The sequence below is a fragment of the Nyctereutes procyonoides genome, unplaced genomic scaffold (genome assembly GCF_905146905.1).
Source record: "Nyctereutes procyonoides isolate TBG_1078 unplaced genomic scaffold, NYPRO_anot_genome, whole genome shotgun sequence".
NCBI lineage: Eukaryota > Metazoa > Chordata > Mammalia > Carnivora > Canidae > Nyctereutes > Nyctereutes procyonoides.
In genome coordinates, this window is record NW_026575135.1 from 37,490,158 (window position 1) to 37,507,065 (window position 16,908).

Consider the following 16,908-nt stretch of genomic DNA (forward strand, 5'->3'; position numbering starts at 1 on the left):
GAATCCTATAATCTTTCACACTTTATAAGATTCTTCTGATAAAGCTTAGTGAGGCCAGTGTAAAATTTCACATGGAGTTTATATTTCTCTTTGTTACAAACTAGACATCCTGAGCTGTGGAGCCAACATTGTCTCTGTCCAAGGGTAAAAGTTCTCTCACTTCTCATTGCCATAGTTAAACCCCACCCATGGAAATGCTCCAAGTCCTGAGTGATGATCACTTCCTCTGGGCAAGGGTATGAAGAATAAAAGTAAATCTAGCAGGAGGAGTAAATCCCAAAAGACGGAGATAAGTACTTGAGGTCAGAGACTGCATCTTTTATAGTTTGTCTACATACCAAACTCATTAATATGAATAATCATCTTAGCTATAGTGGTTGTAGTAGCAAAAGTAATGCAAGAAACTAGTCGTCTTACACTTTTATATCAACTCTTTCATTATTTCTAGGATTTGGGGAGATCTCTTTGAGAAAGTGATGTGAAATCAGGTTTCTGCCATGTTTCTCCTTTATTTCTGCTGCTTTTTTCCTACCCACATAAAATGTTTTTCAGCCTTAAAAATTCCAGCCTATAGGGGTAAAACCATAAGACTCTAGTAGGAAAAATGAAAACAATGTGCAAGAATCTATATATTTATCCATTTAGGTTTTCCCCCTGGGAGATTTTGGAACACCATTAGACACTGTAAACCTCTTTATGGTTTATTCACTTGGTGTGGAATGGGAGAGAAAAAAAAAGAGCCAGTCCCTCTGGCAGTATTCTTCTCAACACTCTATACCCATCATGTGAATGGAAAGAACCCAAAACCTTCATTTTCAGAACTGTATCTCAGCCCCTGGCTCCTGGAGAAAACCAGTGTGGTTCAGATGTGGGATGGGAAGAGTGGTTTGCATTGGCACCAGCCTTGCGGATGCTTGGGGGCTGGAGCACACTCAGCTGTGGGTTACAGATGCTTGATCTCCAGTACTAATGTGGCCAACATGTGAAACCATGGCACCCACAATACTACACAAAGGTCCACGCCTCTGATAGTTTGGGAAATAACTCCCAGCTGAAGAATTCCTTCATGTAAGGCTGAAATACATTCTTGAACCGAAGGTCCTTTTCCAGAGGAGTGAAACTAGGAAAGAGGTGCCTGATGATGTTGGACTGGGCATCAGGACTGTATCGTAGGGTGTCTATGGTCTTGGGAGCATTAACTGAAAACAGAAAAGAAAATGCTACACTGTTAGATTCATAAATGCTCAATTCCATGCCATCCATGTAGCAGAAAGCTTGTGCACTTAAGCCATTGTACAGTTTCTTTGGATATGTCAGGTGCAAAACCAAACCATCACCAGTGAATGTCATCTGGCATGAATCAGGGTATGTTCAAAATGTTTTCACCAATTTTTATTTTCCTGAGATGTCTCCAAGGTTGGTAGAACTAGAGAATACTATATAGAAAAGAAAGGAAATGAGCATGGGGTTGATTGATGCTCTTTGTGCAAATTCAATAACCAAGACTCTTTTCAGGACACATAATTTTGTCTCTTCTCTCACCTGTAAGGCCTGTGCTTCCTTTTAATGGTACATTTGAGAGAGCTGGATTATTTCCATTCCCCATTCAGTTAGTGTGCTAGTTTTCTCATTCAGGTACAATTTCTAGTGAAATAGTAGTTTATAAGTATTCAGAAGTTAGTTTATTGACTCATTGCACTTCTGAGCACCTAATAAATAATTTATTAGTCTGATGGATATGTGGCTACCTAACTATGGGGCATGAAATATGCACTGTTTTTTCTAATACACTGTAGGGAGACCTGTTTATAAAGTATTTAGTATTGGTTTTATAATGCACCGTTGACAACAGGAGACCACGAAGCTCAAAGATCAATCTCATTTTGGCCCACAGTATTAATGCTGCTTTATAAAGCTCTATGACAGGTCACTTAGACAGTGGTCCTCACAGAAAGGACTCTGTTAGGAAGGCAGGCTGTAGCGGTTGCCAGCGCAGCGGATGAATGTCTTTGCCTAAGTCCCTGAGGTGACTGGCGGTTGCTGATGTTGGCCAGGTGATGGAACTCATCATTTCCCTGCTCTCTAGAGAGATTCTGGACTCAGAGTGCCCAGTTCTGCTAATGCAGTCTTCACTAATTGTGCAAAGGGTTGGTGTGACTTGGACCACAATTGCAGTCTTGGAGATAGGATCCGGGCAGTAAGGAGTGGAGTTTGGCTCTCACAACTTCATCTCATGTTTGTTAATGAAGTGACATTCTTCCACATTTTCCACTCCATGCAAATCATGTATGTGACACGGCATAAAGATTTTTGGTTTTTGTTTGCTTTGGTGAATTTCATTAGGAATATATTCACAGACATTTAAAAAATACTACATAGTGAACACTTAGAATCAGGGGACATCTAAGTAAAATATTAAGTAATTTCATCCAAAAATCAATTCTCAGTGTTTTAGTTTATAAGAACTATGTGCCATATGAATGCCTCATAAGGGCAGTGATTTACAATGTATGGTTTCCTATTAGAGTGTATTTTGGAGCAAGGCATTTTTCAGTTTTGAATCAAGAACTCCTTCCTGGTTCTAAGTATTCTACTTCCCACTGTGGGGAATCTGAGCTACATGTTTTACACCCAATCTGCTTGCTTGTAATTTCTCAAGAGTTTTTGGGAACCAAGGCTGAATCCCTTTGCTATTTGCCACTTCTTTTATTCATTTCTCATTGATTCAGAGTTTCATTCTATCTTTTCCAGTTAGACCAGACCCTTTCTACCCACCAGTCCTTGATTTATACTGTCATTGTTTTCTGAGATTATCACTTCTTTTGTGCAGCTGTCATTTATTGAGCATTTACTGTGTGTTAAGTATTCTGGTAGGCCCCAGATTACCAAAGATAGATTAAACTCTTTCCCTTTCAACCAATGGAGAGTTTAATTGGGGAGATGGGTAGTAAATTGGCTTTCTGACCTGAACACTCTCAATACATATATTTTTTTAACCACAGAATTTTTTTATATCTCTTACCTTTGGTTCTGAGAAAAATTTTTTCCTTCTCCCTTCAGGGGCACCCTTTTTATTTGTGGTCTTGATCACATTCTCTCCTAGGACCCTTTTATATCATTTTCCCTCTGGCTTAGATCTTCAATATCCTTTTCTCCACTGGCTTTGTCCCTTTGCCTATGATACACTCTTTTTTTTCCCCTGTAACAAGTAACAAACCATCAATACACTAACACTGCTTCTTCCAGGCCATGCAAACTTTTCAGACCACCTTTTTCTTACTTACTTCCTTGCTTTGCAAAATTTCTCCAAAGAATATTTTCCCTTTTTTGCTTCCTTGTCTTTATAATTTGCTTACTTCTTAACTACTTTACAATCTGAATTCTAACTTTTATTACCAATTTGTCCATTAACAGCTCTCAGGACACAAAATATAAGGATAAAATATTGCAACCACAGATATGTAAGAGGAATGGTGTAATGAACACCCATTTACCTAAATGTAAGAACTTAGAATGTAAAAATATATGTGAAGCCCCAGGTTATCATCCCCTCTCTCCAATACTCACCCCATGCTCCAGCACTATTCTGATTTTGGTATTTATCATCCCCATGCATTTTGCTTTGCTCTTACTATATTTACTACTCCTTACTACTGTGTTTGGTTTTACTATACTCTAAATATAGCACTGTGTTTTAGAACTTTTAAAACTCTACCTCTTTGGGGTGCCTGGGTGGTTCACCAGTTGAGCATCTACCTTTGGCTCAGTGTGATCCTGGTGTTCTGGGATCTTGTCCCACATCGGGCTTCCTGCAGGGAGCCTGCTTCTCCCTTTGCCTGTGTCTCTGGCTCTCTCTATGTGTCTCTCATGAATAAATAAGTAAAATCTTTAAAAAACAAAAAACAAAAAACCCGAAACTCTACCTCTTTAAACTCTGACATCTTATCATTCAGAATCTTGGACCATCACAATACCCTTGTTAATATTGCTCCTCTGTTTTCTTCCTAGTAATCATAGATGTTCCCCTAGATGCTAATAACCTTGGCCTTCTTTTGCCTCTTGTGTCACTTCTCTGTAGGTGGCTCTCAGATCTGAGAGTTCTAGTGTTAGTCTGTTTTCTGAAGTTTTCTAGATGCTTTTTCATTGGTTTAATCTCTTTTTTCCAGACTGAGCTCCAATTCAGCTTCCCACAAACTAGTCCATCCTCATTTCTGTTGATATGTCTACCATTTCTCATGCTCAGAATATTATAGCTTTAGTATCATCTTTGACTCTTCTCATTTGTTACCCACATTTTATCAATCATTCTTGTCCCCTGGGCTTTATCTCCACATTGTATCTGCTCTTCTTTTCCCAGTTCTATTGCCTGCAATAATTTTACTCAGATTATTATAACAACTTCCTAATTGGTGGCTTTGCTTCTGTCTTTTCACACTTCAGTCTGTCTGTCATGCTGTTGGCAGATAAATCTTTTTAGTGTATACAGTGATGATCATACTGTGCTGCTGTTGAGAAGCTTTCAGTAGTTTTGACTGTTGGTGGATACAGGATAAATAGCAACTCTTTATAGTGGAATATAAGGCCCTTCCAGTAATAATGGTACTATTGACCAGTCAATCCCTTTCATTTATCATTGCTCTACACAGATCCTACCTTATCTTCTAGGCTAATGGATCACTTCTCTAGAAATAGTATCAGTTCTTCAGTTTCAGCACAAATGCTGCCTCTGCTTAGAAACTTTGTCCTAGGGATCCCTGGGTGGCGCAGTGGTTTAGTGCCTGCCTTTGGCCCAGGGCGCGATCCTGGAGACCCAGGATCGAATCCCATGTCGGGCTCCCGGTGCATGGAGCCTGCTTCTCCCTCTGCCTGTGTCTCTGCTTCTCTCTCTCTCTCTCTCTGTGTGACTATCATAAATAAATAAAAATTAAAAAAAAAAGAAACTTTGTCCTACAACCCCCAGCTGGAAGGAATCTCCTTTTCTAAGTTATGTAGGATTGTGCTGTTGCTTCTTTTATCACATTCTGTTTTATTACAGTTGTTTTTATACATGGCTTACCTTCCATACTGATTGTAAACTTCTTGTGAGCAGGGACTATGCCTTAACTTTTATGTTCCCCACACCTTCTTGTATTTGGCAAATAGGGCTTTGATCACTATTCCCTAGCAGTGGCTAAAAATGTTTAAAATGTCCATCTGTATAATAAATGGAAGAAAAGGGAGCGAGAAACTTAACTAGTCAGGGTAAAAGTGTATCCCTTATCAATTAGCAAATTATTCAGTTCCCACTTTGTTACTTCCATTTTCCCCAGGGTTTATTTACTTAACGGTTGGCTGCCATCAGCTTTGGAGACTGTAACATTTAAAAAGGTGTTTGGGTGGGTCAGAGGAGTATGTTATATTTGCAGTAAAAAAAAAAAAAATTGTCTTGATATACTCCTTGCCTCCAAGGAATACTGTTTGCAAGGTATCCAGATCTCTTGACAGGCACATTCTGTGCCCACCCCAAATCGCCTATCCCCAGATAGTCATAATTACAAAGAACAACACTGGCAAGCACGTTCAGGATCCTGTGTTGAGTATGATGTTCTTTTCCGTTTAAGACACTTGTATATACTCACACTCTTGTATTGCCTAGTTAAGGTATCTCTCGCCTAATTATTCTTTCTCCCACCCACTTACTGCCTTTCACATTCATCCTCATTCAGGCAACTCAGATATTTACTTAATTCCTAACACTTCTTTTTTTTTTTTTTTTTTTTTCTGATTCCTAACACTTCTTAACTCTGGAGAAACTGTTGCAAGCAGTATACATAGTTGCAGGGTTTTTTTTTTTTTTTTAAGATTTATTTATTTATTCATGAGAGAGAGAGAGAGAGGCAGAGACACAGGCAGAGGAAGAAGCCAACTCCACGCAGGGAGCCCGCCGTGGGACTTGATTCCAGGTCTCCAGGATCACACTCTGGGCCAAAGGCAGAGCTAAACTGCTGAGCCACCCGGGCTGACCCATAGTTGCAGGTTTTGATTAATTTTTGACTGTGATAAATATGTGCCCTTTTTTTGTTTCTTCTCTTCCATGCTGTTTGTTTTCCTTGTTTTTCCTTTTCTTTCTTTCCTGTGCTTTTAATCTGTTGTTACCACTATTTTTAGTAGTAGTGCCATTAGCAGTAGCAATAGTAAACTTTTAGAAATGAAGCATAACATGCATACAGAGAAGTGTGCAAATCATATGTACATATAGCTTGATGGATTTTTACAAAGTGACCATACGCAGAACCACCAGGAGGATGGGGATACAGAATATTACTTGTACCTTAGAAGCTTTCCTTGCCCCTCTTGCAGCCACTATCCCAATGAAGGTCAGTACTAGTTAGACTTAAGCCACTGTTAATTCTTCTTATTTTTAACTTGCTCTACTGAATTTCTGACATCTTTGGGTTTCTGAATTTGGAAACAATCTCTAGTTTCATTCAAATTTATTTCAACATATTTCTGCTTAAATATGTGTGGATATAGCATAGTCTTGGCTTTATAAAATTTTGGAACTTCAGGTATATTGGTATTTCACTTTTTAAATTTTTATATTAATTAATTAATTAATTAATTGACTATTTATTCATGAGAGCAGGGAGAGATGCAGAGGGAGAAGCAGGCTCCATACAGGGAGCCCAATGTAGGATTCGATCCCGGGACTCCAGGATCATGTCCTGGGCCAAAGGCAGGCGTTCAACCACTGAGCCACCCAGGCCTCCCAAATTTTATTTATTTTAGAGCATGATTGCTTGCGTGTGTGTGTGTGGGGGGGGGGGGTTGTGCAGTGCAGAGAGAGAGAATCTCAAGCAGACTTTGCACTGAGCACAGTGCAGAGTGCAAATGCCCATCCCGGGACTGTCTCCCAGGACCCTGAGATCATGACCTGAGCTGAAATCAAGAGATGGCTGCTTAACTGACTGAGCCACCCTGGTGCCTGGGATTTTACTTTTTAAATTTGTTTTTTGGGTTTTTGTATTTCATATAAGGGGGTACCATCAATAGAGTTGCTTTTTTTCTGTGATAACTAAAAGCAGTGTTGGATTTCATGGGTGTCTGTGAGTCTCGGTCTTCTTCCTGACAGTAATTTAAACTATTATTATGACATCTTCAGTGGGGCTGCAAGACTTTAGAAGGAAGTAAATAAAGAAAGTAATACTATCTTTACAATCTTTGCAACTTTGCTTGGTCATACAGAAGTAATTCTCTACTGGATGCTCCCCAGCCTGTTTTTTTTTTTTTTTTTTTTTTTTTTTTTTAAGATTTTATTTGTTTTTTCATGAGAGACACAAAGAGAGGCAGAGACTTAGGCAGAGGGAGAAGCAGGCTCCCTGCTGGGAGGTTGATGTGGGACTCCATTCCAGGACCCCAGGATCACACCCTGAGCCAAAGGCAGATGCTTAACCACTGGGCCACCCAGGTGACCCCCAAGCCTGTTTTTTAATACTCATTTAAGGGAACACAACCCTGGTTCTTTTCCTCTAGAAGATTTTTTCATAAAACATTGACTTTAGGTTATGATAGAAAGAAGCCATTGTCAGTGTTTGACCTGAGAGAAGACATATAAAGTCACTTCGGGTTTTTTTAAGCCAAAACAGGGTAGGTAAAATAGTTGATCATTTGGAGGTCTTAATATTCATGCTGACTTCACATGCTTTTGCATCTGCCAATGCCTTGATTCTCAGTATTCATCATTTCCTTGATATTTTATAAACTACCTCATCTACCACACCCTACCCAAATCTTTTAACTTTTAAATTTTTCATAGGGTATCAAGGGATTATGGCATTTTGGTATCTCCTTGATGTGTTTTTCTCAAATTGAGCCCCTGATTAGACCTGTCAGCAAATGCTATATCACATTGGTTGGTCTAGTTGGTACAGATACAAGTGTTGTAATAATAATTTAAAAAAAAGGATGAAGGTTTTAGATACTGTTTGCTTAAGCGGGATGTTTATGCCACTGTTTAAAGTGATTTAAATTTGTATCATATTCAAAAATTTTAAAAGATTTTATTTATTTATTCACGAGAGACACACAGATAAAGGCAGAGAACAGGCAGAGAGAGAAACAGGCTCCTTGTGGGGAGCCTTGTATGGGGCCGGATATTGGGACCTCGGAATCATGCCCTGAGCCGAAGGCAGCTGCTCAACCACTCAGACACCCAGGCGTACCTATCGTATTCAAATTTTATTTTAGGAGGCATGTTTTCCTTTTTGGGTGTAACGTCACATAATGATGTTTTCAATGCACAGGCTTCCTCCCTCAGTGTAAGTGATCAATATTTTTTTGGTGTAGCACTTATTATTTTTTGTCATATGCTCTGATGCGGTATACCTGTGAGTAAACCCCAGAGCGTTTAGCACCCATAATGCTTTGGCCAAAAACAAACTAACCAAAAACCAAAAGCATGCCAGCATGTCTTATTTATAACTTGGACCATGATCTTGTCCCCTGAAATCTTCAGGCTATTCTGGCTGAGGTTTCTATATGTTGAAATGCCCAACCTAGGCTGCCAGAGCCATCTGGAGAAGGTGTAGTTATAAACACGAAGTAACATGTACGATTTTAAAGCAGAATCTCATAGAGGAGAGCGAGATTGAGACTTGCAATCAGAGAAGACAGCACAGTATTTTTCTTCCTTTACCTGAATCTTTAAAGATCCTTAACTGCATTTTGAATTAGTTAATCCGTGAACTGTTAACCAAAAAAGTTTTTTTGTTAACCAAAATTTATGTCCTGAGTTTTGAAGAGCATAAGTAATAAAATAGATATCTCTAAAGAGAAAGATTTATAGAATATAGAAACAGACACTAGGTTAGATTCAGTAGTTGGTGTGTATGCATCATCTTTTTAATCTGGGTTCAAGGCTGCTTCATTCATGTTTGGCTAGATCATCTAATAAATTGAAACGAATGAAAACTGTTAACTAAGAAAAGTTTACCAGTTTTCTTAAGATTTAAATACCAGCACCTGGGTGGTTCAGTCATTTAGGTATCTGGCTCTTGGTTTCAGTTCAGGTCATGATCTCAGGGTCCTGAGATGGAGCCCCTATAAGCCCCTTATAGGGGCTCCATGCTCAGCAGGGAGTCTGCTTGTCCCTCTGTCCCAGGTGCTCTCATGTTCTCTGTCTCTCAAATAAATAAATCTTTTTTAAAAACTGAAATTTAATACCAAGATTCAACTAGTAATTTCAAAAGTTTTCTTAGTGGTCATTAGATTATACTGCTATAGGGGATGGCTGGGTGGCTCAGCGGTTGAGCGTCTGCCTTCTGCTCAGGGCTTGATCCCATCAGGGAGATTGAGTCCCTCATCAGGCTCCCTGTAGGGAGCCTGCTTCTCCCTCTGCCTATGTCTCTGCCTTTCTCTTTCTGTCTCTTGTGAATACATAGATAAAATCTTTTTTTTAAAAAAAAGATTATACTGCTATAGAACACTTGCCTATTAAAAAGAGGGTGTTCCACCCCTTGTTAGGCTAGTAATGGAAGGCAAGTAGGAACAAATGGTGAATGCAGGGATGTAGTAGGTATAAATGAAAGGTGAATTTTCCTAATTGTGAAGATGGATACCTTAATGTGGAGATAAGTGTTCATATCAGAACTTTACCTTAAGAGCTACCCTTTATTTCTCCTCCTTCCTTTCCTCCAAAATGCAGGCACATTAGTGTAATATTTCATCTTTTTGTGTGGCTTTTTTTGAGGGTGAACTTTTCACTGTCCTCTCATCAAATTACGCATGTGACTCAAGGGGAAAGAGGCAGCTTAGATTATGGTATAATTATTCACAAAGGGAACATCTCAGTTGAAATTATTGTTAGTTTTACTTTTTCTCTATTCTTTTTTATTGAGTCAAAAAATTTTATCCCTTAACTTCACATAGAAAATGAAACTTTACACAATAAAGTAGGGATGGCAGATTTCACAAGGGAAAAAGGTTGCTGTCAACTTTTTTCCTTAGGAATATGGAAATTTGGGTGGATTATCTGTTCAGAGGAGGTTTCCTTTATTAATTCTTTTTCCTTTTTTCACTTAAGACATCTGTTAACATTTCACACAGCCCAACAGATGTTGCAAAGCAAGTCCCATACTTTGTTCTCAAGAAAAATGACATTTCCTCAATTGGTTCCCCCCACCTCTGTGACTGGGCCCAGCCTGCTGCTTCTGCATAATTTGCATATATTAAGTTATATTCCTTAATGCCATATGAATTTGTAGCGTGAGCATTATTTTTATACGATAAAGTCTGATCTGATCAGAAACTAGTTTACATATTGCTTTAGTGTTAAGAGAGGCCATATAGAACATTAAAAAAAAATCTCCTTTGAGAATGACAACCTAATTCCACATATAGGATTGGGTAGCCAGTTATTAAATTTTTTTTCCATAAAGTAAATGAATTACAAAAGCTTGAGTTGTTTTGCCATAAGGAAGTGCTGATTGTCATGCGATGTGGAGCGTCATTTTTATTATTTTGGCAAGAACAGGGACAGTTTTGTCTTGACAAGCCATTAGATGAATACCAGCATGTGTCACATGAAAAACCACTGATCTTTAACCCAGCTCTGTACTTAACCTAGCCTTGAAAATGAATAGTGAATAAAAGAAGAGCAAAGGCCAGTTTACTGTCATTACAGATTACAGAATCTGTTAACAGCTGCTGAACTGAACCCAGGGAATTTACAGGTATTGTTCCGTGAACCAGCAGAAGTCCTAGAGATGCTTGTTATACTGTGTATATAAATTATACATTTATTTGATATTTGCTTAGGATTTACATTGTTGGAAACATAACTAGAAGAAATGAAAAGCCTTGAGTACTTTCTCAGAGTACTAGATACATGCCTGGATCACAAAACCATATATATTTACATAGAACGGTTTCAGTGAGGTTTCCCTGCCCCCAGTTATGGAACTTATTTTAAGAAAGCAATGTGCTTTAAAGAAATTACCAGTGAGTATTAAGAGGAAGAGAAAAAGTATGCAATATTCCCCCTCCAGAAAAACTCCCACAAACATACACACAAAACAAAATCCTTTGTTCATTTGTTTCTGTAAGTATTCATTGTGGCTGATATTTTCACCAACTTGTGATTTTTTTTTTAATGGAGGGAAAAACTTAAAGCTACCTCAATACTGAAATATTGAAAAGATCAGTAACATTTTAAACAGTCAGTTGTGGGAATTATTGCTTACAGAGCTAACAAGAAAGAACACACTTCCTTACTCTGCTGGTGGAATTGCATTGTGCCTCCCTATAGTCTTGTTATCCCATACTAACTGAAATGCAAATTCTTTGCAACTAATTGGATCTCATTGAGGGTACATGCACAGTATGTAGTTATATGCAAAAAGGTTTTAAAAAATACAATTTCTCTGTAATTACAACTTTTAATTACTATCTAAAACATTGGCATCTACAGCATAGCTTTAGATTATATATATTTAACTTGTTATAGATTACTCAAAAACATGAGTTATGAAATGCTTAATAAGGTACCAGCTCAAAAATTAGAGGAAAATGTTTATTTATAGCAATCTATAAATTGGATTTTAATAAAGTCCTGTAAAAAGAAGTACTTTTGTTTTGGAATTTAGGATTTTGTTTTAAAGGTTAGGATTTAGTGTCTTAGAGCCAGTATACCGAAGTCATGTTAATAGTGTAATCCTTTTTTTGGAACATTTTAAATGTTAAAACATCATAAACATCAGAAGTCACTTCCAAAAATTGTTATCTTTTTGTTTTTTCTGACAGTTCTCCAATCTGTCTTAACACTGTAAACTGCATTCAGTTTCTTAGTTTTTGTGTGTATCTGCTATGTGTTGTTGTGAGGTGAAGGTATTCACATTCCCATAATGTTTTCTAATAATTTGGTTTCTATTTGGACCTGGTTGGTGTATTCTTAAATTCATGGTCTCTCACAATCAGTAAATGTGGGAAAGCCAGCACATAGCCTTTAGTAATTTGTAGTTCTTTAACCTGAACTACATGGAATCAGGGCAGTAAAAGGCAATTACTATGGAAGTGATGCCTACCTCCACCCCCTCACCTTAAATAATTTTAATCCAAATGATTCCAGACAGCTGGTCCATAATCTATAGACTGGCTAGCCACCGGACAAAATCAGAACTCCTCTTTGTTCCTTGTAGGTTCATTTTTTGTACCTTTGCCCTTCTTGCTGGATAGAAAATTAGCCTAAGATCAAAGATTCTGTATGCCGTGTTTATATGTGGCAGTGAGTGGCAAGTTCAAATCAGGTATTTTGGGGACTTCTAGAGGAGTCTAATTTGTATTTTCAAAACTTGATTTAAAAATGAATATTCAGAATTTAAAATCTGCAAAGAACAGCAAGTGTACACACTTGAGGTTTATTTTAGTTTACTGATTCATTTATTGTTAAGACTTTGGGTTGACTGTTGTCTCTTACAAGGCTTGTCCTCTTTGTAAACTAGTCTTACACAGACCAGTTAAAATTTTGTTTTATCAACTCCATTTAGCAAGTGCAATATGGAATGATAGATTTGTTGTGAAAATTTTTAAACCTTAGAAAGATATCCTGGTACTTTTGAGGCTTGTGCCTTGGCACTAATATGCGGGTCCTAGTTACACTGCAGACCTGTTTGATCTAGAGCAAACTCAAGCCTTGATATCTGAAAGAGCTCAGTTTGCCTATGCTGGGTAGCATTTTGTTAGAAGACTGCTGGATGGGCAGACCAGATTTGGATGTATTAGCTAGTCAGCCTAATAACCCTGTACAGACTGTATTGATTTTCTAGGAGAGAGTTTATGAACTAAATAAACTTGGGGTTGGTGTCTTAATAAACTGCTTCTCTCAGTCTGTCACATTTAGTTACGGAGCTGTGCAGTTTAGGGGGAAAAAAGGCTAATTCTGTTACAGATTGTTCACAGCAGGGTCTCCAAATTAGCCCTTTGTTTTGTAATGCCACCTTGCTTGGGCTCGCTTTGAGCACATTTCTCAGTTTTGCCCTAATGAGTTGCAACACTGATAATGTGGCTGATGATCTTTCATTGATTTCACTATCACTTGCTTGTCTGGTAATTGATCCGTTGCTGAGCCTCTAGTTAATTATATCGGCTTTGACATGGCCCGGTCCATGGGGAATTTCAAGTCTTGCAGAATAACAGTTTTAATAAAAGAGTCTATTACTGCAGGTGCTTGCTGCTGCATGCCAGTTGATTTTTGTAGTGTGTGTGTGTGTGTGTGTGTGTGTGTGTGTGTGTGTGTGTGTGGTTGGGGCCAGGGTGGGGGGATGATACCTGGGAAAGAAGAGGACTGCAGGACTGAAAGAAAAAAGGGGTGGGGGCTAGGAAAAGAGGAAGACGGAGTAAAGGAGAGAGGAAGGAAGGAGGGGGGAGTGTGAGGGGGAGAGCAGGAGAGCAAGAAGCAGGCGAGAGAGAACACGCAGGCAAAGCGATACAACAGAGCCTGAGAGGAGCGAGGAGGAAGCTTGCTATTGACAGTGTCCTTAAGCCTCCCACAAATAACAGCCATTAGTGGGAAGGTCAGGAGCTGAGCAGGCAGCTTGACTGAGGCACTGAGTGCCACTTCAGAAATCAAGAGGCTAGCAAATTTTAGAGGGAGTTTAAGTGGGTAATAGCTAGCTGTAAAGGTACAGTCACTGTTGACAATTGACTCATAGGGGCTTTTCCGCCCTCCCCCCTCAAGAATATTTTTATTGACCACAGGTGGACTTCATATATTTTAAGGCAACAATTCTTTGGGTTCTTGTTTGTTTCTTCTCAGATATTGAATTTGCTGCTTTTGAGACTTTTTTGTGCTTAATGGTGGTGAACCGGAGGGAAGTTTAACAGAAAAGCTTTCAGGAGATGTCGGTTCTAGAGGGGAAGGCACATTTGTGTCAACATAGTGTACGTTTTCTCATCTTTTCTCATTGTCCACTAATGACACAGAGCTGCCATTGAAGCTCTTTTCTTTTTCTTTTGTTGTTTCAGAGAGTAAGCTTTATTGTTATTCTTGAGTTAAGGAGGAGCAAGGAGAGTGGTACATTTGTCCTCGATATTTGTAGGTGGTTGAAGATTAATGTTCCTTATATTTTAAGTTTAGGAAGGATGGCTTTTTCCTGCTGACTACTTTTATGAGATGACATGAATTTAGCTTTCCATTTTGAAGTTACTGTTTATGTATACTGCATTTTCTTCAGTTCTGCTTTTCCATAAATAAGGTAGATAAACACTAATAAATAGATGTTTTGTTTTTAAAACTGGTTTAATTAAAAATACAATGTGCTATCCGGGTTATATTTCATCAGGCACAAAAATGTTATAGAATTTTCCATAGAAATCTTGAATGAAAAATGGAATTTTTATATTCATTACGTTTTCCCCAAAATGGGACAGGCTTCTTTTTCTTCATCTTTTTTTTTTCTTTCTCTTTCTTTCCTTTTTTTTTTTTTTTTTTTTTTTTTTATGATTTAAGAGGATATTGTAGATGCTTCATCCAGGAACTTTAACAAAGGATTTTTTTTTTTTATTTGTGAGCTTTAAGAAAAGGTATACTTTTTTTTCCCTTGCCATTCAATTTCTTATTACTTAACATCCAATTTAATAATTAATGACCAGAGGAACTGGATATTAAATAGTATGTATTTATTTTGCAAATGTTTATTGTGCATCTTCTATATTCAAAAAAAAACTGCTAGGTTTATTTATTTTTCAGAGTGGAAGGTCAAGTTTCTATGTACATTATTTTCTCTAGGAGTTTATATGTGGTTATAAATAGGCCAGCACGTACAATATGACTTGTAGGAGCTAACATTTAGACAACAACTGAACGAACTTAACATTCTCTTAGAGCTGAATATGTTTCTTTCTTGCAGTGTAATTAGAAAAAAAAATGTTTAAGCAGAGCAGTTTACAAATGTTAAAGTACAGACTGATGTCAGATATTGCATGTTACACCCAAAAGCATTGTTGGGAAGATTTCCTTGGGAAGGGCCTCAGCTTCCCTTCAGCCCGTGTGCCGTCCGTGAGCATGGTACTGCTTGGAGTGTGCCTAAGTGTGTATCTATCTGTGTGTTTGGAGAGGGGTTAGTGCAGGGTGTCATTTGGTGCCTGACAGTGGAACAGTGCAGTTGACTCTTAGCTCTGCTATCCAATGACATGCAGTGGCTGAGAGTTTGAAGCTGATGGTTGGGTCTCCAGTGCTGCCTGCACACCTGACAGGCAGCTGTTAAACCGAGCAAAGGCAAGCTCGGGGAGTCACAATCTATGCATAAATGATAGGGGTATCTGTGCAGAAGGTGCGAAAGAAGCTCTGACCCCCTCCCTCCCCCAAATCTCCCCCTTCCCAAATGAAATGCACAGTTCAGCCAGCTTCTTAACTACACCACACTCCTGCTACTGGCTGCCAAGAGGCTCAAAAAATCCACCTTCACTTTTCAGTCAGAAGAGGCAGAAGTGGATGTGAGAGAAAGAGAGACACAGAGAGACAGAGAGCCAAAGAGGGCAAGAGACTTGACTTTAAGAGCCTCCTGGACTGACAACTCCATGCAGTTCGGAACCAGAACGACCACGGCTGAACCAGGGTTCATGGGGACATGGCAAAACGCTGATACTAACCTCTTATTCAGAATGTCCCAACAGGTAAGTTACTTTTTCTTTTCTTTTCTTTTCTTTCTTTCTTTCTTTCTTTCTTTCTTTCTTTCTTTCTTTCTTTCTTTCTTTCTTTTTCTTTTCTTTTTTTTTTTAAAGAAACCTTGAATTGTTATATGGACTTTTGTTCTGTTATTTTTCTTTCTAAACATTTTTAAAAATTTGATCACTTCATAGTTAGGCTCTGTTTTGTCATAACTGTGGTGTTGGAATGTGCAGGGTTACTTCATGGTTTCCCTGAGGGCTCCTTAAAAGAAAAAGGGGGAAAGGATACTGAAGTAAAAGCAAAGCAAAGGCATTCTTTGCAAAGTTTCACAGTATAGCCTGGGTCATGGGAAGACTTTTATTTCTTTGTTTTCTGTTTAAGATCGAAAAAAAAAAAAAAGCCACCACCCAAAAAATGTTATCGGTCTATCTGTATTAATCACTTCGTCAAAGTGCTATCTCAGACAGAGTAGGTTCTCCAAACAAACAGCCATAACATGTAGGGGCCCCTCTGCACAGCCCCGCTGACTTCACGGGGCTGGAAGCAGCTCGACTCCGACCTGCGGAGAGGAGGCTGTGCAGGAGCCGCTGCCAGCGCGGAGGGTCGCGGAGGAGGAGGAGGCGGCGACGGCGGCGCGCGTGGCGGGCAGTGCCGGCGGGTCCCAGCTCCTCTGCACCCGCCGCGGCCGCCGCCCGCCCGCCTGCCTCCTCCGGCAGTGCCGCGGTCCCAGCTCCCTGCGCTCCCGCCCGCGGCGCTCGGCTCCCGCACACTCGCCCGCCCGCCCGCCCGCCCGTCCGCCCGTCCGTCCCTGCTCGCTCGCGCGCTGCCCGGCGCACTCACACTCGGGCGCAGCCGCCGCGTCCTCCCTAAAGCCGCTGCTCGGTCCGGGCCGCGCTGCAGGCGGCCGGGTGTGCTGGCTCTGCCGGGAAAGCCGACGTGTTAGTGCGAGGCCGGCGGCAACTGATAATTAATCATCGGAGCCGGCGGCTCGTACCATGCGCTTGGTGATACGCGCCCTGCACGCCCGGCTCCTCTTGCACAATTGCTGGCTCTGCGGCTCCGAGGGGGAGCGAGGGTGAGAGGAAGCGAAGGGAAACAACCCAGAAACTTTCATCTTGGACTGTGCTCAAGCGAGGGAGGGAAGTTCCCTGGTGCCTCCCTCCTAGACACGTCTTGCTGTTCAAAAGCCTACACCAAACCCACACAAAGCAAAGAGTTAGCGTGATTGTATCCTCCACACAGCATGAAAAGTATTACTGGCAAAT

At 39.8% G+C, this 16,908-nt stretch overlaps 1 protein-coding gene across 9 annotated transcripts in view; it reads left to right on the plus strand.

Annotated features, from left to right (window-relative positions):
- Positions 1-16,908, plus strand: part of BNC2 (basonuclin 2) — a 444,196-nt gene that overhangs the window by 129,718 nt on the left and 297,570 nt on the right. For 7 of the 9 annotated variants that reach the window (XM_055302015.1, XM_055302012.1, XM_055302013.1 and 4 more), the window contains exon 2: positions 15,448-15,648. The exons of the other annotated variants lie outside the window; for them this stretch is intronic. In XM_055302015.1, the coding sequence (XP_055157990.1) occupies positions 15,448-15,648 (201 nt within the window). The remainder of the gene's footprint in view (positions 1-15,447; positions 15,649-16,908) is intronic. 9 annotated transcript variants of the gene reach the window in all.